This window comes from Lepidochelys kempii, chromosome 14, assembly GCF_965140285.1.
Source record: "Lepidochelys kempii isolate rLepKem1 chromosome 14, rLepKem1.hap1, whole genome shotgun sequence".
Classification (NCBI taxonomy): Eukaryota; Metazoa; Chordata; order Testudines; family Cheloniidae; genus Lepidochelys; species Lepidochelys kempii.
Genome location: NC_136393.1, coordinates 26,298,453 through 26,322,148, shown reverse-complemented (window position 1 = coordinate 26,322,148; position 23,696 = coordinate 26,298,453). Strand labels below are relative to the sequence as shown.

The window sequence follows — 23,696 nt, the reverse complement described above, 5'->3', positions numbered from 1 at the left end:
AAGGCCCCAAGAGAGGCTACCAACATTGGAAATACAGCTAACACATCTCAAACACAGAGCTGCTAGATATTGTGGTAAGCACCAGTAGTGCAAATTGCTACTACGCCTCTCTGTGCTCAAGGTTTGAACCAGAGCACCTATGTTGCAGCTGCAGCTGGACTCTGGAAAATAGCCTAGGTAGACAAGGCTGCAGCACATCAAGGTGAGGGAGGGATCTGGAAGTGGCAATGACTGAGACACACCCACATGTGACAGTGGGCTGCAAATGAGAAATGAGTTAGTAATGTCATATCATGGGCCAGAGTGATGGTCCTCTCCCCTCCTCCCCCCCCCCCCCCCAACGTATTAGAGGAACTCACACTATTGTCCATGGGGCCCTTCCCAGTGGCCTGTGGAGAGCTGGCTGGTCACATGGTGATGGCTCCTTCCCTTTCATGATTTCATAGTGATTAAAGCCAGAAGGGGCCATTAGATCATCTATTCTGACCTCCTGTATATCACAAGCCTCTTCAACCCACACAAGCCTTTACATTTCACTGCGTTGTTGTCGCAGTTCTCATCTATGGCTACACATATGGCTCGAAGTCTGAATCCTGATGCACAGAGTCGGCCGCACTGAGGGCATGGGAAGTCTGTATTTATGATGTTTGATGATGCAGGTCTGTGGCACCTTTCACATGCCGCCTGGAGATGAATTTGTCAATCCTGCTCAAACCTGTTACATGCTGATCTTGTAAGAGATCATCAGTGAGTCCTATTCTGAGCCATTTGCTCAAGTTCTTTAGGATTGATGACAGCCCACTGGAAACTGCTCTTCAGATTATCTTTGAAGCACTTATATGGACGACCCTTCTTTCTTTTGCCCTGACTCCGCTCCCGAAACACGATCTGTTTTGGGAGATGGTGGTCTTCCATTCTGATGGCATGTCCAGTTCATCTAAGTTGTGCTCTCAGTAACATTTCCTCATCACTCGTTGTGTTTGCTCTTTCAAGGACCTTAATATTGGTCACTCTGTCCTGCCAGCGAATGCTGATTATTGAGCAGAGGGAGCGCATGTGAAATTGCTCAAGCTGTTTAATGTGACGTCTATAAAGAGGCCACATCTCAGATCCATACAGGAGAGATGTTAGAACCACTGCACTATAGATCTTAGATTTGGTGGAGAGACGAATGTTGTGTTGGTTAGAGATTTTTGTTTGGAGTCGACCAAGGACCTAGCTGGTTTTACTAATTCTGGAGGAAATTTCCCTATCAAGGGAACTGTCACTTGAGATGGTGCAGCCCAAAAACTTGAACTGATCCACATTTTTCAGCTGTGTGCCTTGGATGAAGATGGCTGGCGCTGGGGCATTGGAATGAGGTGTTGGTTGGAACAAGACCTCTGTCTTCCCAAGACTGATGGTGAAGCCAAAAAGCTGGGATGCTTCAGAAAAATCTATCAACGATGATCTGAAGGTCGTCTTGTCTACTGACCATCAAGGCACAGTCATCTGCAAAAAGTGCCTCGACGAGAAGTCTCTCCAGCTTCTTGGTCTTAGCACTGAATCTTCGAAGATCAAAGAGGGAGCCATTGAGTCAGTAGCAGATGTATATCCCCTGATCCAAGTACCTTGAGGACACAGGCAAAGAACAAGTTGAACAGCACTGGAGCAAGTATGCAGCCTTGCTTCACTCCATTCGAGATTTTGAACACATCAGAAAAGTCACCACTGGCAACCACTTGCAGCGTCATGTGGTCATGGAACAGATGGATGATTTGTATGAACCTTCTTGCGCAGCCCAGTTTATGCAGAATAGCTCATAAACCCTCTCTGTTGACTGTATCAAAAGCTTTGGTCAAATTGATGAAAACTGTATACAGGTCCATGTTCTGCTCTAAACGTTTTTACTGGACCTGCCTTACGACAAAGATCATGTCCACAGTACTACGACCTGGTCTGAAACCACACTGTGCTTCTGGCAGATTCTCCTCAGATATGTTTGTAATGAATCTGTTCAATAGAATGTGACGTAGTATTTTTCCTGCTGCACAGAGGAAAGCAATGCCTCTGTAGTTTCTGCAGTCAGCTTTCCTGCCTTTGTTTTTTAACAATGATACAATAATAGTATCTTTGAAGTCTTGTGGCATATCTTCTTCCTCCCAAATGCTACTCAAGATGTCATGAAATACCTGGATGGCCTTGGGGCCTGCTACTTTATACAGTTCTACTGCAATACAGTTCTGCTGCAATACCATGTTTTCCGGAGGTTTTGCCAGAGTTCAGTTGTTTGATGGCTTTCAAAACTTCCTCAACTGGAGGGAGGTCGAGATCTTCGATGGGTTTCTCAGGTGAATGATCAAGGACACACAAATCAACTGTGGACGGTCTATTGAGTAGATTATTGAAGTATTGAGCCCATCTCTGCACCATTCCCTCCTTGTCTTTGATGAAGGTTGTGCTATCTGCCGAGTTCAAGGGGGCTGTGCCATATTTAGATGGTCCATAGGCTGCTTTGAGAGAGTCAAAGAACATATTTGCATTGTTTGGAGCTGCATAATGCTGAATTTCTGCAGCTTTCCTCTCCCACCACTTATTCTGCATTCTCCTCAGTTAAGACTGAGCCTTGCTCTGCAGGTACTTAAACCTACCTTTCTTTGATGGAAATTGATATTGTGAGATATGCCCATAGGATCCGAGCAGGCAAACCATGTCCTATGCTTCAACGGAGGGCAAAACACTCCCAAGGTCACAGCCAATCTGACTGGGGGGAAATTCCTTCCTGACCCCAAATCTGCTGGTCAGTATGATCCTGAACATGTGAACAAGACCCACCAGTCAGGCATGTAAAAATGAAGATTCTTCTTCAACTCTCTATGTGTATTCCACATATGAATACCCATGCGCACCATAAGCCAGAGTCCAGAGATTTTTGGCAAATAGTATCCATTGGTCTGCAAATGTGCAGTTGTTTTTTTCATGCTCTGAACCGAGGGTATAAAGGGAGGTGCGGACCAACGCCTCTCCAGTTCCTTCTTACCAGTGCATAGTCTTGTGTGTCCGTAGCTCCCTCAACTTAAACCATAAAAATATATTGTAAATACTTCTTGCTATTGATAGTTTTTAGTGTGTAGCATAGTTAGTATAGCTGAGTTAGTTCTTCCCTGCCTTGGGGAGTTTTTTCCCCACAGACAAGTACTATCTCCAGAATCCCAGGGTTTAAGAACTGCATACCCTGCCCCCGCTCCTTTTCAGTGAGCAACAAACACCAGTGCTGCCTTTACTGCCTTGGTGAGGCTCACTTCTCACTAATTGCAGTGTCTGTCACTCCTTCCCTCCTCAAACCCATGAGGGTTGAGAGCTCTGCTAAGAGAACATCTCATGGAAAAGGCCATGAGACCCCACTCAGAACTGGGCCAGGGAGACCATCATGTACACCAAACTAAGGCCTCTGAGCATAAGCTCAGGAGCTGAGTCTACAACCTCTAAGCCTAACAAATCCCTTCTCAGGGCTTCTCATGAGAGTAATGGGCACACTCACAAGCACAAGGACAGACCCTCTTCGAAATCTGCTCCCAGAAGAAAGGATCTCTCCCTGACTCTGTCCATGTCGGATGAGTCCTCACACGAAGGACTTAGACACACTTAAATCTCCTCATAGAATCATAGAAGATTAGGGTTGAAAGAGACCTCAGGAGGTCATCTAGTCCAAACCCCTGCTCAAAGGAGGTCCAACCCCAAGTAAATCATCCCAGCCAGGGCTTTGTCAAGCCGGGCCTTAAAAACCTCTAAGGATGGAGATTCCACCACCTCCCTAGGTAACCCATTCCAGTGCTTCACCACTCTCCTAGTGAAATAGTTTTTCCTAATATCCAACCTAGACATTCCCCACTGCAACTTGAGACCATTGCTTCTTGTTCTATCATCTGCCACCACTGAGAACAGCCTAGCTCCATCCTCTTCGGAATCTCCCTTCAGGTAGTTGAAGGCTGCTATCAACCCACCACCCCTTCTCTTCTGCAGACCAAACAATCCCAGTTCCCTCAGCCTCTCCTCATAAGTCATGTGTCTCAGCCCCCTAATCATTTTTGTTGCCCTCCGCTGGACTATCTCCAATTTGTCCACATCCTTTCTGTAGTGGGGGGCCCAAAACTGGACTCCAGATCTGGCCTCACTGTTGCCGAATAGAGGAAAATAATCACTTCCCTCAATCTGCTGGCAACACTCCTACTAATGCAGCCCAATATGTCGTTAGCCTTCTTGGCAACAAGGGCACACTGTTTACCCATATCCAGCTTCTCATCCACCGTAATCCCAAGGTCCTTTTCTTCAGAATTGCCGTTTTGCCAGTCGGTCCCCAGCCTGTAGCAGTGCATGGAACTCTTCCGTCCTAAGTGCAGGACTCTGCACTTGTCCTTGTTGAACCTCATCAGATATCTTTTGGCCCAATCCTCTAATTTGTCTAGGTCACTCTGGATCCGATCCCTACCCTCCAGCTTATCTACCTCACCCCCCAACTTAGTGTCATCCACAAACTTCCTGACTGTGCAATCCACCCCATCATCCAGATCATTAATGAATCATAGAATCATAGAATATCAGGGTTGGAAGGGACCCCAGAAGGTCATCTAGTCCAACCCCCTGCTCAAAGCAGGACCAATTCCCAGTTAAATCATCCCAGCCAGGGCTTTGTCAAGCCTGACCTTAAAAACCTCTAAGGAAGGAGATTCTACCACCTCCCTAAGTAACGCATTCCAGTGTTTCACCACCTTCTTAGTGAAAAAGTTTTTCCTAATATCCAATCTAAACCTCCCCCACTGCAACTTGAGACCATTACTCCTCGTTCTGTCATCTGCTACCATTGAGAACAGTCTAGAGCCATCCTCTTTGGAACCCCCTTTCAGGTAGTTGAAAGCAGCTATCAAATCCCCCCTCATTCTTCTCTTCTGCAAGCTAAACAATCCCAGCTCCCTCAGCCTCTCCTCATAACTCATGTGTTCTAGACCCCTAATCATTTTTGTTGCCCTTCGCTGGACTCTCTCCAATTTATCCACATCCTTCTTGAAGTGTGGGGCCCAAAACTGGACACAGTACTCCAGATGAGGCCTCACCAATGTCGAATAGAGGGGAATGACCACGTCCCTCGATCTGCTCGCTATGCCCCTACTTATACATCCCCAAATGCCATTGGCCTTCTTGGCAACAAGGGCACACTGCTGACTCATATCCAGCTTCTCGTCCACTGTCACCCCTAGGTCCTTTTCCGCAGAACTGCTGCCTAGCCATTCGGTCCCTAGTCTGTAGCTGTGCATTGGGTTCTTCCGTCCTAAGTGCAGGACCCTGCACTTATCCTTATTGAACCTCATCAGATTTCTTTTGGCCCAATCCTCCAATTTGTCTAGGTCCTTCTGTATCCTATCCCTCCCCTCCAGCGTATCTACCACTCCTCCCAGTTTAGTATCATCCGCAAATTTGCTGAGAGTGCAATCCACACCATCCTCCAGATCATTTATGAAGATATTGAACAAAACTGGCCCCAGATTGAACAAAACTGGCCCCAGGACCGACCCCTGGGGCACTCCACTTGATACCGGCTGTCAACTAGACATCGAGCCATTGATCACTACCCATTGAGCCCGACTATCTCGTGAGCTTTCTATCCACCTTATAGTCCATTCATCCAGTCCATACTTTTTTTTAACTTGCTGGCAAGAATACTGTGGGAGACAGTGTCAAAAGCTTTGCTAAAGTCAAGGTATATCACATCCACCACTTTCGCCATATCCACAAAGCCAGTTATCTCATCATAGAAGGCAATCAGGTTGGTCAGGCATGACTTGCCCTTGGTGAATCCATTTTGACTGTTCCTGATCACCTTCCTCTCATCCAAGTGCTTTAAAATGGACTCCTTGAGGACCTGCTCCATGATTTTTTCAGAAACTAAGGTGAGGCTGACTGGTCTGTAGTTCCCCAGATTCTCCTTCTTCCCTTTTTTAAAGACAGGCACTATATTTGCCTTTTTCCAGTCGTCCAGGACTTTCCCTGATCGCCATGAGTTTTCAAAGATAATGGCCAATGGCTCTGCAATCACATCAGCGAATTCCCTCAGCATCCTCGGATGCATTGTATCCGGCCCCATGGACTTGTGCTTGTCCAGCTTTTCTAAATAGTCCTAAACCTGTTCTTTCACCACTGAGGGCTGCTCACCTCCTCCTCATACTGTGCTGCCCAATGCAGCAGTTTGGGAGCTGACCTTGTCTGTGAAGACCGATGCAAAAAAGCATTGAGTACTTCAGCTTTTTCCACATCATCTGTCACTAGGTTGCCTCCCCCATTCAGTAAGGATCCCACACTTTCCCTGACATTCTTCTTGTTTCTAACATACCTGTAGAAACCCTTCTTGTTACCCTTCACATCCTTTGCTAGCTGCAACTCCAATTTTGCTTTCGCCTTCCTGATTACATCCCTGCATGCTCGAGCAATATATTTATACTCCTCCCTAGTCATCTTTCCAAGTTTCCACTTCTTGTAAGCTTCCTTTTTGTGTTTAAGCACACCAAAGATGTCTCTGTTAAGCCAACCTGGTCACTGGCCATATATGCTATTCTTCCTGCACATTGGGATGGTTGGTTCTTGCATCCTGAATCTTCTTTAAAATACTCCTCAAAATGAGTGTATACTGTGAAGGAGAAGGATCCATCAGTACTGACCTTGGTTCCGACACATAAACCTAAGGATTGGTCCCCACCGGCACAGTCTACACAGTCTACGAGCTCCAGTCTACAAGCACCAGGCTAGACTCTGCACAGTCTACGAGCTCCATGCTAGACTGCACTGATACCAGCATGTTCCTGAGAGGACTTGATGTCCATTGTAACCTGTGTCTTCCAGTGTCAGATCTTCCAGTCCCATCCACCAGTAGACCACACACTCCAGAACAGTCCAAGACCTACAACTCCCTGGAGGAGATCTTCACCTCCCCTATACTCAAACTCCTCTCCAATCCAACCTTATTCAGGAACACTGAAACATCAGAAGAAGAATCGACTGGAAGAATACGGGGTTGTTCCCCTATTCCCTCCATGAGCCACTGGCAGTTCTGTCAGTTAGGGAACCTTCTCTCAGATGAGTAGGATGTCTCAGATGAACCATCACCTCCATATAGAGAGACTAGTCCAGACAGAAGCTCTAGGTTCCATCCTCCACCCAGATATGACCTCCAAAGGAACCAATGATACCTAGTGCCTTGGGATCTCCCTTGACCAGTTGACCCTGCATACTGGCATTATTGGGTCCCCTGGGATTCTTACACCAGACCCTCTGGATCCCTGTATGAACCCTATTTACCCTCTCCTGGCCAGCACCAACCAACTCAGTCAGAGCATGTAGAAGAAGAACCTGTGCTGGATATAGCAGTCCTGATGGCCGTTTCATTCTTCTCTCCAGATGAGGTGGTTACTCCATCTTCACCATCTCTGCCTGATGATCACAGGCAATGTCAAGAGCTCCTTCACAGAGTAGCATCTGAGCTTCAGATCCAGTGTGAGGAAATCCAAGAGAGACAACATAGGCTTCTGGGCAACTTGCAACCATTGGGTCCCAGTCAGGTGGCCCTCCCAGTTAACAAGGCCATTATAGATCCAGCCAGGGAGTTTGGCATACTCCTGCTTCCTGCGCCTCCATCCCAACAAGGGTTGAGAAATGTTACTTTGTTTCAGCCAAGGGAGTAGAGTTTCTGTTTTCACACCCACCACCCAACTCCCCACAGGTAAAGGCAGCTTCTGAGAGATTCAGACTGTAAGATCCCTTCAGACCTAGAGCATTTGTATTTGGTGGCTATTCAATCCGGTCTCAACCAAAGAAGAAAGATTTCCACCAGAAAATTCTGTCTGACTAAATGGAAACATTTCTCCATCTGAATACAACAGAATCAGTTATCCCCACAACCTGCAGGAATTCCTCTTATTTTAGACTAACTATTCACTCTCAAGACATTGGATCTTTCCATTAGCTTGCTATGGGTCCATTTTGTACAATCAGTGCCTTTCATCACACAGTTGAGGATTATACTGTTTTTGCTCTTCCAACAAAAACCAGATTCCTGGAGGGGCTCATTAGAATTTCCCCACTGGTGGGGAAATCAACACCACAAGGGATCTTAATCTTGTTCTTTCAGTACTTTCAAGACATCCCTTTGAACAGCTAGGCACCTGCTCCATGTCCTACCTTGTCACTTACTAGAAATCTCCGGACTCCTGCACATGTGTGCATATGTACCCATGTGTAAATACACAGGGACTACACATCTTGAAGTACTTCCAGTTACAGGTAAGCAACCTCCATTTTTCTTTGCCACCTCACAGCACTGGTTCAGCCTGTCTGGTATCCTGTCTCCATTTGTGGCCAATCCCTGATGCTTCTGAGAAAGGCAAAAAATAATTCCAACCCAGAATACATCTAGCCAGTTGTGCATCAGGAAAAAAATTCCTTCCTGACCCCTGCAGGCAACTGGCTGAAGCCCTGAAGCCTGAGATGTGACTATAGTCATCTTAATGCAGAGCTCCAAGTTTTCTGAGCATGGTGAGAGCAATGTAGGCAATGCTGTTCTCTCCACAGTCCATGAAGGAAGGGGATGAGCAGGAGGACTCATCGATGTAGAGATTCCAAGGCCAGAAGGCACCACCATGACCACACAGGCCATAGTATTTCTTCTAGAAGCTGGATTAAAGCATATCATTTTTAATTTCAAGGTTGAATTTGTTGAAATTCCAGCAATTTGATATTGTTATGCCTTTGTCAAGATTGAAAAGGCCCCTGTTCTCAGATCTTTTTTTCTATGTGTCAGTACCTATACACAGTGAGAAAGTTACCTTTCAGTCTTCTCTTTGATATGCTAAATAAGTAGAGCTTTTTCTTAAGCCTCACATTGTAAGGCTTACGTGTTTTCCAGCTCCTGGGGGTTTTTTTGTGGCCATCCTTTGCATTCTCTGCAGTATTTCCACATCCTTTTAAAAGAGCAAACAGCAGAACTAAGCATAATATTCTTGCAGTGGACTTTCCAATGCTATGTACACAGTGAAGATCACTTCCCTACTTCTACTTGATATTCCAAGGATTGCATTAGCCTTGTTTGACGCAGTATTGCACTTAGAGCTAATGTTGAGGCAATTATCTGATTTCTGAGGCACTGCTTTCCAAGATAGAATCAAGCATTTGTAGGTATAATCTGCACTCTTTGTTCTTGCTTTTGGCGGTATTATTTTGCATTGTAACCATTTAACCAAGTGATTTACATCACTCTGTAACAACATCCCGTTCTGTGGCCCCACCAGTTTTTGTGTCATCTGCAAACTTTACCTGCAAAGGTTTCATATGATCAGATTGCTGATAAAAATACAAATATTGGACAAACATCTGATCCCTGGGGGACCACATTCGAAACAGCCCCCATTCATTGATATCTCCCCTTTAACTACATTCTGAGATCTGTCAGTGAAACAGCTGTTAATCCATTTTATATCTGCCCTGTTAGATCCATACAATGCACGTTTTTAATCAAAATGTCATGTGGTACTAAGTCAAATGCCTTGGCGAAATCCAAATATACTGTATCAACACAGTTACCTTTTTCATCCAGACCTATAATCCTTATTGTCTTTAACCTTTTTATTTAATTGATTCCTTTGGCTTCCCATATCAGCTGCCTACATTTTTAACTTGTAACTTATATTCATTGCCATTTACTTCCCATTCTTTCTGTCCTATATGTATTAGTTTTATTATATTTTATCACTGCTTCCACGCTTCCTTTTAACCAGGATAGCTCATTGCCTAGCATAACTTTTTTTTTTATGTCTGTGTAATCGTGACTTTTGGGGCATCCAGTAGGAGCACCTATCACAATGGGATCCTGTTCCATGAGGAAGGCTCCTAGGTGCTACGATTATACAAATAATAAGTCATAATAATAATGTCCTTGAAAAATAGCATGGTTTATATTTCTTGCTGCTAAATTACATTAAAATACAGGTTAAAAAGCACTACATGGTTGTCTAGCATTATTCTTCCCTGTTAATTTTAAATAAAAATTTTTAAAAAATAATAAATTATTGCTTTAGTTGTCACAGGAATGTCATGCAATTTTGAATAATCCATGAGATAATCTCTTTATGAAAATGTGGTCCATTTTGAAAATGTGCACATCCCAGCCTATGCAGTTGAGGTATGACTCTCCTGGGAATACTGGGTTCAGTGCAGGGCAACTCATTGCCAGAAAGACACTGACAAATAGATGGGAATTTAGAGGAGAGCGGCAAAAACAATGAAGGGGGTAGAAGGGCTGACTTGTTAGAAAGATAAAAAGAGCTTAATGTTGGTCCTTGACTCTTAAGAGGATGAAGAGGAATTTGGCTGCTGGGATGGGTTAATTCCTCTTGACAAAGGCAGAAGTGATCATGGTCCAGGATATTCTCTCCTTGCCTTTTTCTGTTCTCCATGTGTTCACTGTTCCTGTTCACCTGGAACAGAATTGGGTAAAGAACCCAAACTAAATACAGATCTGAGCTCGCATTTCCAAATGAGTCACCTTCTCTGTAGGCCTTAGCAACAAGCTCAAAATGTCATCTCTTGTGCCTCATTTTTCCAGTACTTGGAATATAAGCCCCCTATAGCGTTGGGGTTGATATAGGTAGGTTTGGTAGTTTTTCACATTTACTTGGAAGTGCATTGTCTCTCTACCGTGTGTTAGTGCATCAGGCCTGATTTCTGATTTCTAAAGGGAATTTTAAAAATAACAATGAAAACACTTTCCAACTAACCTTCCACCTTGGTCCTCTGCCTGAGCAATCTGATTGATTGGCAGTGGGGATCCACGTGTGTGACAGGAGGGGCATTTCACACAGTCTTCAACCTGCTAACCTGTGAGAGCTTAATCTCCTAAGCACCGTGAAGCCAATGGAAAGTTTCCTGGTGACTGTATTGGCTTTGGAACAGGCCCTTGGTGCCAAGATATGCCTCTAACTACAAGGAGAGCTTTGTAGGCCCCCTTCCACCACTGTGTACTGAGCTGTACACGTCTCATTAGCTAACAGATTAGTTTTACCCCCTTTCTCTGATGTTTCAGTTCTGTAGCTGATATATAAGCATTTGACTGCAATTTTGATCTCTGTTCAAATGGGAATGGCTTCTAGCTTTACTCTTGTAATAAAATCTGTGAGAGAGCCTACTTCTTTGGCATTTTAATAGCTCAGTAAAAGGAAACGCCATCAGGGTTTTCTCACCAGGGTGACCTGCAACAGGGACAGATGGGTTTGTGTCCGTTTCCCTTCTCAGTGGTGTGTAATTCTACTGGAGGTTTACACATTCGGGTCCTGGCTACCCTGTTTTGGGATGTCAGCAGGACTAATAGCATCATGATCTCACAAGCACCTAAAAGTGAGTCCTGGGCAACTGATAGCAAAGGGATTTGTAATCAGACAGTGTAAAACCTTTTGTTCGGTTTGGCTTTTTGTTAACACCCATTTAACAGCCCAACAGACAGATGGGAGGAAACAATCGTGCTCAATGTGCATTGGCCCCCCAACAGAGGGATGAGCAGGTGCTCATTTCAGCTCTCTCACTCTCCAAGGAGTCCTCCTGCAAACACAAGGAAGGCCAGACTTGATAGCCAGAGAATTTCTGAGGTTAGAAAACCTCAAATAGTAAAACAATAAAACCACTTAAAGGCCACCTTTCTGCAAGCAAAGGGAGACCGAGCCCCATTATATTTCCTTTTGCAGGTCACCTTGGAGTCTAGTCTTAAGTACAGTGGTCAGGACTATGTTCGGTGAACTGTTCCTCCTGTGGGGCTGGATGTCTGCCTTAGACAGTTCTGCTGGGGGCACATGGGGCTTTGTCCCTGGGTACTGAGATATCCTTTTATGTTTGTAGAAGCACACTCATTTCTTCCTGTGCTGCATACTGCTTGACTGTGGTTCCTCTTCTGTTTCAGCCTGAAAGGATAGACCCCAGTGCATCCAGACAAGGTTATGACGTCCGCTCAGATGTCTGGAGCTTGGGAATTACGTTGGTATGTGAGTGCTTTAAACTGTATTCTGTGGGACAAGTCTTTCTTATTGGGCAGCATTATGGGCTCGCTTTAGACAATAATAGTGTTGGTCAACTTTCTAAAACAAACACACTATGGTGATATCCAGCCTGTCTGCTGTGAGCGGAGTCAGTGGGGTCTGACTATGTGACACTCGAAGCCCTCCTCTGCTGTGAGCAGGGCCTGGGGGGCCCTGCCTATGTGATGCTCCTGTCCCAGCCCACCTCTGCTGTGAGCAGGGTCTGGGGGCGGGAGAGGGGGGGGTCATTCCCTTTTGCACTTGGAGATGAAAATAGACACCTCCTAGAAGTTAAATAATTTGTTAATTCCCTGTACTGATGATGGCTTTCCTGAATCCTTGAAGTCCACACTTAGCTATGGAACTGGAATAACAACTTGCAACATACAGATAAGAGAGCACGAGGAAGGGCTTGGATCTTGAATGCTGTTTTCCCTTTGTGGCGTGCTAGAGGGCCGTGACATCAGGTCTGCCTAAATAACCCACATAGCAGCCCTGGCTTTGGGTGGACCTTTATTACTCAGAAAGTTTCAACCAGTTCTTGATCCCACCCATTGGCCCCTCTCTGGTTAACCACACTACTGCAGTGTCTGCATCCATGACCTTGGAAAGCACTATTTCATTCCACAGGAGGGTGGAGCTGGTAACATGGGGAGTGAATAGTAAGAAGCAACCAGAATTTGCTGACCCTATCTGTAGAATGAGCTACTACTAACATGCTCTCTTCCCCGGCCCTCAGGTTGAAATGCTCATTCTCTCGTTCTCCCAGGGTAAAATGTTCATGCAGCCAACTGTCTCTAGGACACTAAGAAGCTGGGGTTCATGTAAGGGAGGCTGGCTAGCTCTCCCTCACCCTGTGTGTTCCTTGGGCATCTGGGGATGACATTTGCCTACCCTGTTTGAAGGAGCTCTTTGTGTTACTCATACTAACTCAGCCTACGCTGTTGCTGTCTCTGCAGTATGAGCTGGCCACAGGGCGATTCCCCTATCCCAAGTGGAACAGTGTATTTGATCAGCTGACACAAGTAGTAAAAGGAGACCCGCCACAGCTGAGTAACTCAGAGGAGAGGGAATTCTCCCCAAGTTTCATCAACTTTGTCAACTTGTGGTAAGCGTTTCAAATTGATTTAACTTATATGGAGTATTTTAGGTCTGAAACATTAGAGTGACTCCAGGAGCTGCACAGTAAAATCAATGTGTAATATTGAATTAAGAACGAAAGATGAGCCAGCCTCATTATCCCTCCCCATGCCAAAGGAGCTGGCAGTTGAACACCTGCACCCCACGCTCTCCCAGCTGCATAAATCCCACTGCACCGACATCTCTTGCTTCAGTTGGGCCCTCCACATGGTTACAACCGGCTACCTGCAGCGGGACACACAGGAGATATAGGCAAGGGCTCGAGAAGCACAGCTCTATGAGCAGGGGAACTATTGCAGGGTGACTGCAGCCCCCGCCACAGCCTGTGTGGCGTGCACTAGCTGTCTCTATGTCCTTAACGCAGTCATTTGTCCAGCTCTGACCAGTGCTGGTCACCTGCTCTAGAGGGTCCAGGTGAGGCTCCCTGGCTCTCCCTGTGAGTCCTGTTCTGTGGGCTGACATTGCAGGCTGGTGCTCTGCTAGGGCTCCGGGTTCATAGCAAACCTCAGGCAACCCAAAAGAAAATCCCCTCTGACCTCAGCTATGCTGCATAAAGGGACACTGTCTGAGTTGCTGCATTTACCACCTTAGGGCAAAGAAGAAATGCACGGGGGAGTGTCCACAGCAGCCTTTAAACAATCCATTAACTCAGGCCCAAAAGACTAGTGTAGACAGTTCCCCGTGCGGGTCTTCCCTCCTCCTTGCCCCCAGAGCTCTGTCTTCAGGCCCCTGGTCTTGTTGAGTTTCCCTCCCAGACTCACTCCCGTGCTTTGTTGTAGGAATTGCTGAGCTTTGTTGAGGATTTTGCTGCCACCTGCTGGTCCCTTGCATGACTGTAGTGTTTTCAGTTGTTGGTGATTGGAGGGTTCCTGTGGGGTGGGATGTCTGTTCTCTCAGATCCTCTCTGCCAGTGAGGTGACCCTGGTGCTCCCAGCATGGTCCTGGTGGACATTGTGCATGTACAGACTGGGATTTGGTTGCAGCCCCTCCTGGCCAGCGATGGAGCAGGAACTCCTGGGCAAGGGGTTATGGATTTGGCAGCTCTTTTTTCTGACACATCTCTGCAGGCCCCATTTGCCCTCACTGTGGCAGGGTGAGTGTTTAGTGCTGTTGCTCTGTAGTGTCTCTTTGCAGGGCTTAGTGGCATCTTTCCAGCACTCTGGACGTGTGTGGGTTAAGAATGGTGCCCTAGGTGGCCTGCCCAATATGCCTCCTGAAGAAATGGCTCTTGTGCCCAGCTGATTGCGGCTCTGGATATGGCGCAGGGGCTCTACACGTTGCATTCTCACATCATGCACATGGGCAAATTCTGCCCCGGCATCCCTGGCCCTGGAAGGTCCCCTGGCAGTGGAGTTGGCAGACACCTCTTGTGCAGCTGGGAGCCCAGCTGTGCAGTGTCTCCCTGGGTGCCAGCAGGCAGGGGCAAATGGGGATGGGGGAAGCAAGCCATGGTGACATTAGAGGATCTGCTCCTGTGCCCCTTGGCTCCCTCTCCCTCCCGCCAGCCTGGGAGACAGCATCAGGAGCATAGAATCATAGAATCATAGAATATCAGGGTTGGAAGGGACCCCAGAAGGTCATCTAGTCCAACCCCCTGCTCAAAGCAGGACCAATTCCCAGTTAAATCATCAGCAGCTTGAATAGGAGGCAGGGTGTCCCTCCTCACAAACCCTGCAGCTTCCAATGGCTGCAGCGTCTCTCTTTCAGGCATAGGAGATTAGGGGGACAGGAGGCTGTGGAGAAGGTGTACCGGGTGAATCAATCAGTAGGGTCAGGTGCAACTGGGGATTTCAAGGAGCATGGTGGATACTTCTTCCTACCCTGTGTTGGAGGGAGGATGCTGTGAGCCAGCCATAATGATCTGTCTGACTGGGGTGCCAGGATGGTGGAGGAGGGGGACAGGAGACGCAAGTTTATGGGGGATAGATCGATCAGTGGCTATTAGCTAAGATGATCAGGGACGCAACCCCATGCTCTGGGTGTCCCTAAACCTCTGACTGCCAGAAGCTGGGACTGGATGACACAGGATGGATCACTCGATAAATTTCCCTGTTCTGTTCATTCCCTCTGAAGCACCTGGCATTGGCCACTGTCAGAAGACAGGATACTGGAGGGACCATTGGCCTGACCCAGTATGACTGTTCTTATGTCCCTAAGCCTTTGGGCAGGGCTATCTCCTCTGATGTGGTGTGTGCAGCTGATGGGGCCGGGCACAAATAATCATCGGTACTAACACACTGCTGCTCCCCTTGGGAGGGAGCACATCAGAGCTACAGGAGTCTGTGCAGCATCACAGCCCGTGCAGCTTCCCATGCCATCGCCTGTGCTCAGCCTGGGTACACAGGCTGGAGGAGTGGATCTGGCCCAAAATGCATCAAACACTTCCCCCTCCTCCCTAGGACATGTGCCTCCTTTCCGTGAGGCCTTCGTCCTTCCTCCCTTCACTTGTGTTTTTTTGTTTTTTTTTTTTAAACCAAGGAAATTTAATTGTAAAATAAAATAGTGACTGCAGGGCAGAGCCTCTGAACAGTGCACCTGGCCGGGGACAGAGCCTCGTGGTGCTGCGTGGGCTGTAGCACGCAGTGACAGGGCACACACGCAGCAGGGGCAAACTGCTCTGTGCAGAGCTGAGAACCCACAGTTGGTTTGTCTTTCTGATCTGGCCTGGTTAGTCACTGCCTATGTTCTTCTTGTGCTTTGACTACATCCTCGCACAGTGACCTTACAGCCCTGGCCTCTGCTTGTCCACAAGCACACCCAGCCTTCCCAGGGACACCAGATGCTGCTTCCTGCAATTGTGTCCCACCCCTGCCCCAATGGGCAAGATGATAGCTCTGAGCAGTCAGTCCTTCAGTGTGCTGGGGTCTGGGAGATGGACACTGGTGATCTAGGAACTGTGTCGAGTTCACTGGTCAGCCTCCAAATGGCTCTTGGAGAGCAATAACTTTGGGCAACATTGGCACCCCTGGCCCAGTTAAAAGGTCTTTACCCAATCGTCAGCCTCTGGAGCTGCCCAGAGCTGTAGTCTGGAGGACGGGGAGGGTGTAGTTGCTATAAAGTGTAACAAGGCTGTGATCCCTAGCAAGTGCAGGGTTCATTGTCCTCTGACTAGCTGCTGAGGCTCTGGCTCTGTGCACACACTGACCCTCCCAGCCTGCAGGATCCATGGAACCGCCTTGTGTCGGTGGCTGGAGCAGGTCACTGACCTCGTGTTTGTGTGTCTGGGATACGCCTCTGCAATAGGAGCCTGAGTGTCTCCCTACAGTGAGTCCACTGGGGGTTGTGGCAGAGCTTCCCTGATTTCACCCTGGGATTAACAGCTCACTTAGCCCTGGTCTACACGGTAAACGTATGTTGGTATAACTACGTCGCTCAGGGGTGTGGAGTCGTTATACTGACCGAATCCTTGGTGTAGACAGCGCTATGTTGCTTCTCTCATCAACGTAGCTCCCACCTCTTGGGGAGGTGGATTAACCACACTGACAGGAGAAGCTCTCTTGTTGGTGTAGGTAGCGTCTTCACTAAGCGCTACAGTGGCGCAGCTGCACTGGTGCAGTGCTTTAAGTGTGGACAAGCCCTGACAACGTGCTTCCCCCACTGTGGAAATGAGGCGAGTTTAAGCGTAGGGGCATATTCCAAGAGCCAAATTCTTAGACTCTGGACAATAGTCTGGTGAGTGGGGCTATCAGCATAGCTAGCCGGGTCATGGGCCCCGGATCTATACAATGGGTTCAGTTTCGTGTGCCATACACAGCTAATGTTTAATCTCTTTGGAATGTGTTTACAAATCTGCCTTTTCCTAATCCTTTTTCTGATTTATTAGCCTTACAAAGGACGAATCCAAAAGGCCAAAGTATAAAGAGCTTCTGGTAAGTGTGGAGGTGTTTGAGTGGGCGGGCTGAAGGGAGGGAATGATTGCAACTGTTCTCTATTTCCTGATATCAAACAGTGGGATCAAGGCTGCATGTTTATGTATGAAAGTGCTGTTTTCTCGGGTGATCGGTATAGTGTGGGCTGTACACCTGCAGGGAGCTATCTCCTTAAACGCCATTATCCTTCCTTCTGCGTGGAACACTGTGCTGCCTGAGGAGCTGCATGAAATAGGCATAGAGCTCCACGAGCAGCTACAGGGATTTCCTCCTCTCACGTTTGAAGCACAAGATGGCTTCCAGGTGGCATGTCCACCCAGGACTTGGCATCCTGTGGCAAAAAATCCCCTGCACCCCGGGCACTGCCAGAATGACAGCTTTTCCGTAAAGGAGCGTGGACCCCAAGGCCCTGGCTCAGAAAGGTATTTAAGCACATGCCTAACTTTAGCCAATTGTAATTGAAGTCAGTGAGACGTCGTCCTGCGAGGCTTGTGCTTACATACCTTGGTGAATCAGGGCCTAAATTCTGAACAAATCCATAAATAAATCCACTTAAGTGCCAAGTTAAAAAGTCCCCTAGAAAATGGCTTTTGCTCCCCCTGGTGGCTGTGCAGCAGCAGTTCACTAACCTGCCAGTCCTAGGGAGTTCATTGATGTCCACAGAGGAGCTGGAGATGGTGAAACTTTTGTTCAATGAAACTTGTGTAAATGTCCACTCACTTTTAAATCCTGGGCGATAGTCAACATTTGCCACATAGTTTCTCTAGAGGTGGAACAAATAATAGGAGTGTAAGGAGCAAACCAGCACCCCCTTTCAGGTTAGTGGCGTCAACACTCTGCAAATGATCATATTATAGCAAATCAGCTAACTGAACTCAGGTGAGACCAAATTAACACGGCACTGTACACGGGTTCAAACAGAAATGTGCCCCCCAGATACCACCCTGGCCTGTGGTCCTCAGATCTCGGAGCTCAGCAGGCTCAGGTCCTGGCTGGGAGACACTGTCAGGGATCAAATAGCCACGGTGCGTTCAGTGCTCTGCAGCCCTCAGGCTCTGCCACAAGGACAGTGCAGTCACAAGGCTGCACGCTGTGGGAGGGCCCGAGGAAAGTGTTGTTAGCTAAAGTCTTCTCTGCTCTACAGTTAACATTCATGTTGGGGAACCTGCTAAAACTCCAGGTTCTCTTAACATGGCTGTACCATGATTTGGGGACGTGTGCACAGCAAACCAAACCACAGCTGCTACAAGTGGATTCTTCTCCCTGCGGTAATTGGAGAGCAGACAGTTCTCTCCCGCAAGGGAAGCTCAGGTTGCCGCAGAAAGGGCTGCAGATGACTCAGTCGGTGGCTGAGCCAGTGCCAAGCCACCATTCCTGAAGTCCTGCCCAGTAGAGTGTTGGGGCAGTGGCTGCTGGAAACTCCATCTCCAGATGGCAAGTCTGGCGTAGGAAGTCACTAAGGATCCCATGTAGGTTCTCAGGAGGTGTGGATGGTGCCCTGGTCCCAGTCCCATTTGGCTAATTACATTTTTCTGGAATTCCCTCGCCAGTTTCATGTGACTGTGTCATCTATATCACTCCTTGGTCTGCCCAGGGCTGCTGAGCAGTCTAGGGTCCGGGAGGGTGAGGAGCACAGGGACTGATGGAGACCCCAATCAGTACAGACCATCCCTTCCCACAGAACTCTCAGTCTCATCACCTTGTTAGTCACTGGTCCCCCTGCAATGCTGTGTTGGCTGTAGCCAGTGTGGCCTTCTAGATGAAGCACTGGACTGGGACTCGGGAGATCTGGGTTCTGTTCCCAGCTCTGTTGCTGGTCTGTTGGGTGACCTTGGGCAAGTCACGTCCCTGTTCTGTGCCTCAGTTTCCCCATCTGTAAAGTGGAACTAATATTGACCTTTTTCATAAAGCATTTTGAGATCATATGGAGATACAAGGACTAAGTATTACAGTAGAACCTCAGAGTTACGAACACCAGATTTATGAACTGACCAATCAACCACACATCCCATTCGGATCTGGAAGTACGCAATCAGGCAGCAGCAGAGACCCAAAAAAAAAAAAAAGCAAACAGTACAGTACTGTGTTCAATGTAAACTGCTAAAAAGATAAAGGGAAAGTTGGAAAAAGAAAGATTTGACAAGGTAAGGAAACTTTCTGTGCTTGTTTCACTTAAATCAAGATGGCTAAAACAGCATTTTTCTTCTGCATAGTAAAGTTAAGTTCCAAAGCTGTATTAAGTCAATGTTCAGTTGTAAATTTTTAAAAGAACTGGAACGTTTTGTTCAGAGTTATGAAGAACCTCCATTCCTGAGGGGTTGGGAACTCTGAGATTTTACTGTATTATTATTATTGTTGTTATTATTCCCACTTCACTACTTCTGAGGCAGAATTTCCCAACCCCTGGCAACATCCCCATGTAAGTTACCCCGGAAACATATTGTAATTCATTGTATTGTCGGTTTAAGAAATGGAGTTCCCTTCCTTTAAATGCCATCAGAGCAGGTTGTACCTGGAGTCCTACGATGTAACTACCCAGCCCCCACTGTATCTGGGAGCAGGCGAATCCCTGTGCTGTACCAGTTTCTACTGGGGCCTCAATTTTATGTCACAAAAGGGAAACTAACTTTATTGTTCCCTTCTTGGCTTCCAGAAACATCCCTTCATTCTGATGTACGAAGAGCGCACAGTGGATGTGGCATGCTACGTCTGCAAAATCCTGGATCAGATGCCAACAACTCCCAGCTCTCCGATGTATGTTGATTGACACTGCTGCTTCATCCAACTCTAGAGAAAGGGCTGAGAGAAAACAAGCTGTAAAGAATTTTCATCACATATTGCAGTGTTTTTAATGCTCGCCCAGACACCATGTGCAATAATATTGGTGTTATTTCCATCCTGTCTGTATACTATTGTCACATATAAAGTGCATCCCTGTAATACCTGATCACACAGTGTTAGTGTTGGTCAAAGAGAGACCTCGTCTTGCTCTTTTGTGGACATATTCATAAAATGTGGAAATAAGTACATTTATTTGTTGACCGTGATTGGATAGCACCTAAAATTCATTTCTAGACTCAAAACTTGGAGACTTCTCAGCGGCTACTGGAAAGATTTTTCTCTCAAACTCTTCCAATTATTGTTTCAAGTAATAATAATAATAATAATAAAAAAGTTAGGCGTTGTTTGTCTGAACATAATGAGACTTTGCCTGGAGGAGGAAGAACTTGTATAACCAACGAGATACGTTGCCTCCTGGAGTTGGAAAGGCAAAGGAGGATTTTATTCTTCACAAAGTGCAATAGATTTACTGTTATGAAATTCTGTTGCTTTACAGTCGTAGTGTATTTTCTGGGGACAGTGCTCAGCTGAACTCCCTGTTAAAGAGAGATCATGTTAAATATAGTGAATATGTCTTTACCAAAAATATGTTGCATTGAAAGATGCTAACATTAAAATATTCAGAGATGAGACATAATGTATTCTTCTCTCCTTTACCAAGCCAGCCACTCTTCATTATAACTAGGTGTCCTGTACATTGTTACCTGCTAAGATAAGACCTTTGACCTGAAAAATTATTAAACTACTCAATTGAATTTAACCCGCTTGTGACCTGATTTATAGCTGCACGATGCTCACTAGCTGGCTTTGCTTTTACTCCAAAAAGTGCAGTGTATAGACTCTACAACTGTTTTTGATAAGCCACAATTTAATCAATCTCGTGATTATTCAGTAAATATTTATAATTCCTCTCCTGTTCCAAAACCATAATCTAGCGCCTTTTCACAGACCACAAGGCACTCCTTATCAGTCTAGTATCTGTCACAAGACCAAATCTCTATGGCTTTGCCTCCAGCCATCTGTATCCAGGACTAGGATTGAGAGCCCTTCTCCTCCAATTTGGCTGTGGCTATGCATACTGCTGCAAATAATATATTCTGTTTAGTTTGTCTGATATTTCATTCTTTTTTTTTTTGGGTAAGCTCAACCTCTTCTGTGATTCTGAGTGGCCCTAATTATATTCAGGTCCGAATTGCACTTGAATTGGTCAGTGCACACTGAAGGTCTGGGTTCCCTGGAAATCAGATTGGCCTTTTAGCATCCAAGATGTGCTGTTCTGGCCAACCATTAAACTCTAGAGCTGGTCAGCATTTTTGAAATTTGGTCTCTTTTTAAAAATGACAAATTTTATGAAAACATCTTGATTTTTTCAAAATGTTACATTTTTCAGAAATGGTTAGATTGCAAATGACAAACTAGTGCGTGTGGCTGGGCCTGGAAAAGAGTTCCCAGTTTTCATTTTGTGATTTTCAATTGGTTGGTCTAGCCACTTAGTGAGGTTTTCTCAAAATCAGAATGTTCCATTCTCATAAATGGTTCTTGGAAAATTTGGAAAACAAAACTTGGAGGGTTAGAAACATAATGGGAAAAGCTGCCGCATTGCTGGAATTCTTATGGAATGTTTCCCCACTTTTCAACCAGCTCTACCAAACACAGAGGCTATGACAAGACAGCTGGAAAACAGCACCCAGCCCCTATGTCCTCCATGTATTCTCAGCTGAGAAAGGACAGAGCGAAGTCTGTAACCAAACAGGAGCACTGTACTATTGCCCTTCACTCACAGCACTTCTCCAGATTCTTCAGTGATGTCTTCGTGTGTGGCCTTGAGGCATGGCTCTGTTCCTAGCTTGCCCAAGTTAGCTGTCCTGAGCAATTGCTTTCTGATACTGCCGAGTGTTCACATCCAGACATGTTGGGCCTGCTTCTCTAGGGCACTGAGTGTCTTCAACTTCTACTGAAGTCTATAGGAAATCAGGGTTCTGAGCCCCTCACAGGCTCAGGTCCATTGTGTATTGTATTCCTGAAGCCCCTGTCTGTCATGTGTGGCCAGAACATCATGCAGGGGCGAAAACTTTGCCTGTCTATGCTGGCAAAGAGAAAACCAAATTCTCTTAATCAATGAATTGGTTCCCTACACCTTCAATTAATCAGATAAGACTAACTTGAAAGTATTAGCTGCAAAATATCAAGAGAGCAAAACATGATGTCATCTAATCCTGTCCTGGCATCGCTATGGTAACAAATTTCCCCCTAGACCCTCACACTGGGAAATTTCCACCTGTTCACTTGGCAAATTGCAGTATCCGTAGCCATCCCCTGCAAGCACGTGTCGCCCTGCTCCCTTCCCCAACCCCATCCCACCATCCTTAGCAGTATCATCAAGTTTCCATTCAGCCAATGGGAAATGGAGATTAGATGCTTTGAATTCCCAGTGTCAAAGCCAGGTTCAAAATGTGCTGTGGCATGGATGGCTGTACAGAAAGGCAAATCTAGGATGTTAATCACAGGTTGTTATAAACTATTAAGAGTGCAGCATTTATTACAATGTATCTTTATTTTTTTTAAAAAAAAGGTGTATAGTGTTCAGAAGCTGTGAAAATAGTGTAAGAACTGTACATTGTGAGCGCTGGTTATTTTTCTTGTACCATAGACAAATGTATAAAAATGATCACGAAGCTGATGTCCAGGGATGTTGCCTTGTTGTCTGTACAATGGAGCTTGGTAACGTAAATTGCTTTAAAGAGCTCCGGAATATTTTCTCCTATATTCTGGTTTGACTTCCTCCTCCATTTAAGACATTATACATGGAATCGGAGTGCCTGTGTGAGAGTTCTATCCTTTTGCCTGCAGGACAATTGTAATAAAACTAGGATGGGACTGTGACCTTGTTATTTTTATTTTATAAGGTCAGAGACACAGTGGGGGAGATCCAGTAAACGCTATTGAAATACACAATCTCTATCCCCTTCATGCAGCTGTATTCTGGGGACATCGACCCATATACGATGCAGCCTTTGTTTCTAAATCTGTTGTCAAATAAAAATCAAGTCTCCAAGGGCTCCCCTGCTCTCTCTTCCTTCACCTACTGCAGCAGCAGGGGCTCGGCTGGTCTGGCAGTTGCTGTGTGCTATCAGCTGTTGCTCTAAGGTTTTGGGGGAGCAAACTACACAGTTGTCCTATTTGCTGCCCCACAAACCATTTTGCTGTCTTAAGGCAGTTCATGCCTTTCCCAGGACGACAGAGGGTCAGGCCTTTGCTGTAGATCACCACTAAAGTATTGTTGCCCCTTTGGACCAAGCAATTAGCCGATATTTGAGGCCTTGCCAGGTTCTTTCTGTTTGGAGCAGAGGTTGGTAATATGAGTCAGGTCTATTTTTTGGTGCAATCCTGTACAAGGAATGTATGTAAAGTCCTGTTTCCCTGAATGCTGTAGGAACAAACAATAGGCAGTTTCCTTGCTTAGACATCCCCAGCTGCCTTTCCAGCGTGTTCCATGACCCAGAAGCTCTGCTTGTTTCTCAGTATCTGCTCGATGTCTCCTGGCTTTCCCTCTCACACACACTTTGTCCAACATTCCTTTAGCCCCTGCATTTGCAACCAGTCAGGAAAACCCCTCTTTTTCTCCTTGGATTAATTCTTGCTCAGGCCTTGACATGTGGCCCAGGGCCTTGGGCGTTAAAAGACACTTAATGGCTCCTTCCATGTAGCCATAATGAAGGGTGCATAGCACATCCATTGGCGGTAACCACATGTGTTTGTCTAA

At 46.3% G+C, this 23,696-nt stretch overlaps 1 protein-coding gene across 15 annotated transcripts in view; it reads left to right on the top strand.

Moving 5' to 3' along the window:
* MAP2K4 (mitogen-activated protein kinase kinase 4) overlaps positions 1–20,688 on the top strand; it is a 169,692-nt gene extending 149,004 nt beyond the window's left edge. For 14 of the 15 annotated variants that reach the window (XM_073310273.2, XM_073310261.2, XM_073310266.2 and 11 more), the window contains 4 exons: positions 11,969–12,046; positions 13,043–13,191; positions 17,047–17,092; positions 19,746–20,688. In XM_073310273.2, coding sequence (XP_073166374.1) covers positions 11,969–12,046; positions 13,043–13,191; positions 17,047–17,092; positions 19,746–19,859 — 387 coding nt within the window. In that variant the 3' untranslated portion in view covers positions 19,860–20,688. Of the gene's footprint in view, positions 1–11,968; positions 12,047–13,042; positions 13,192–17,046; positions 17,093–19,002; positions 19,237–19,745 lie in introns of all 15 variants that reach the window. The other variant, XR_012154740.2, reaches the window with a different exon arrangement.
* The last annotated feature ends 3,008 nt before the right edge of the window (positions 20,689–23,696 follow it).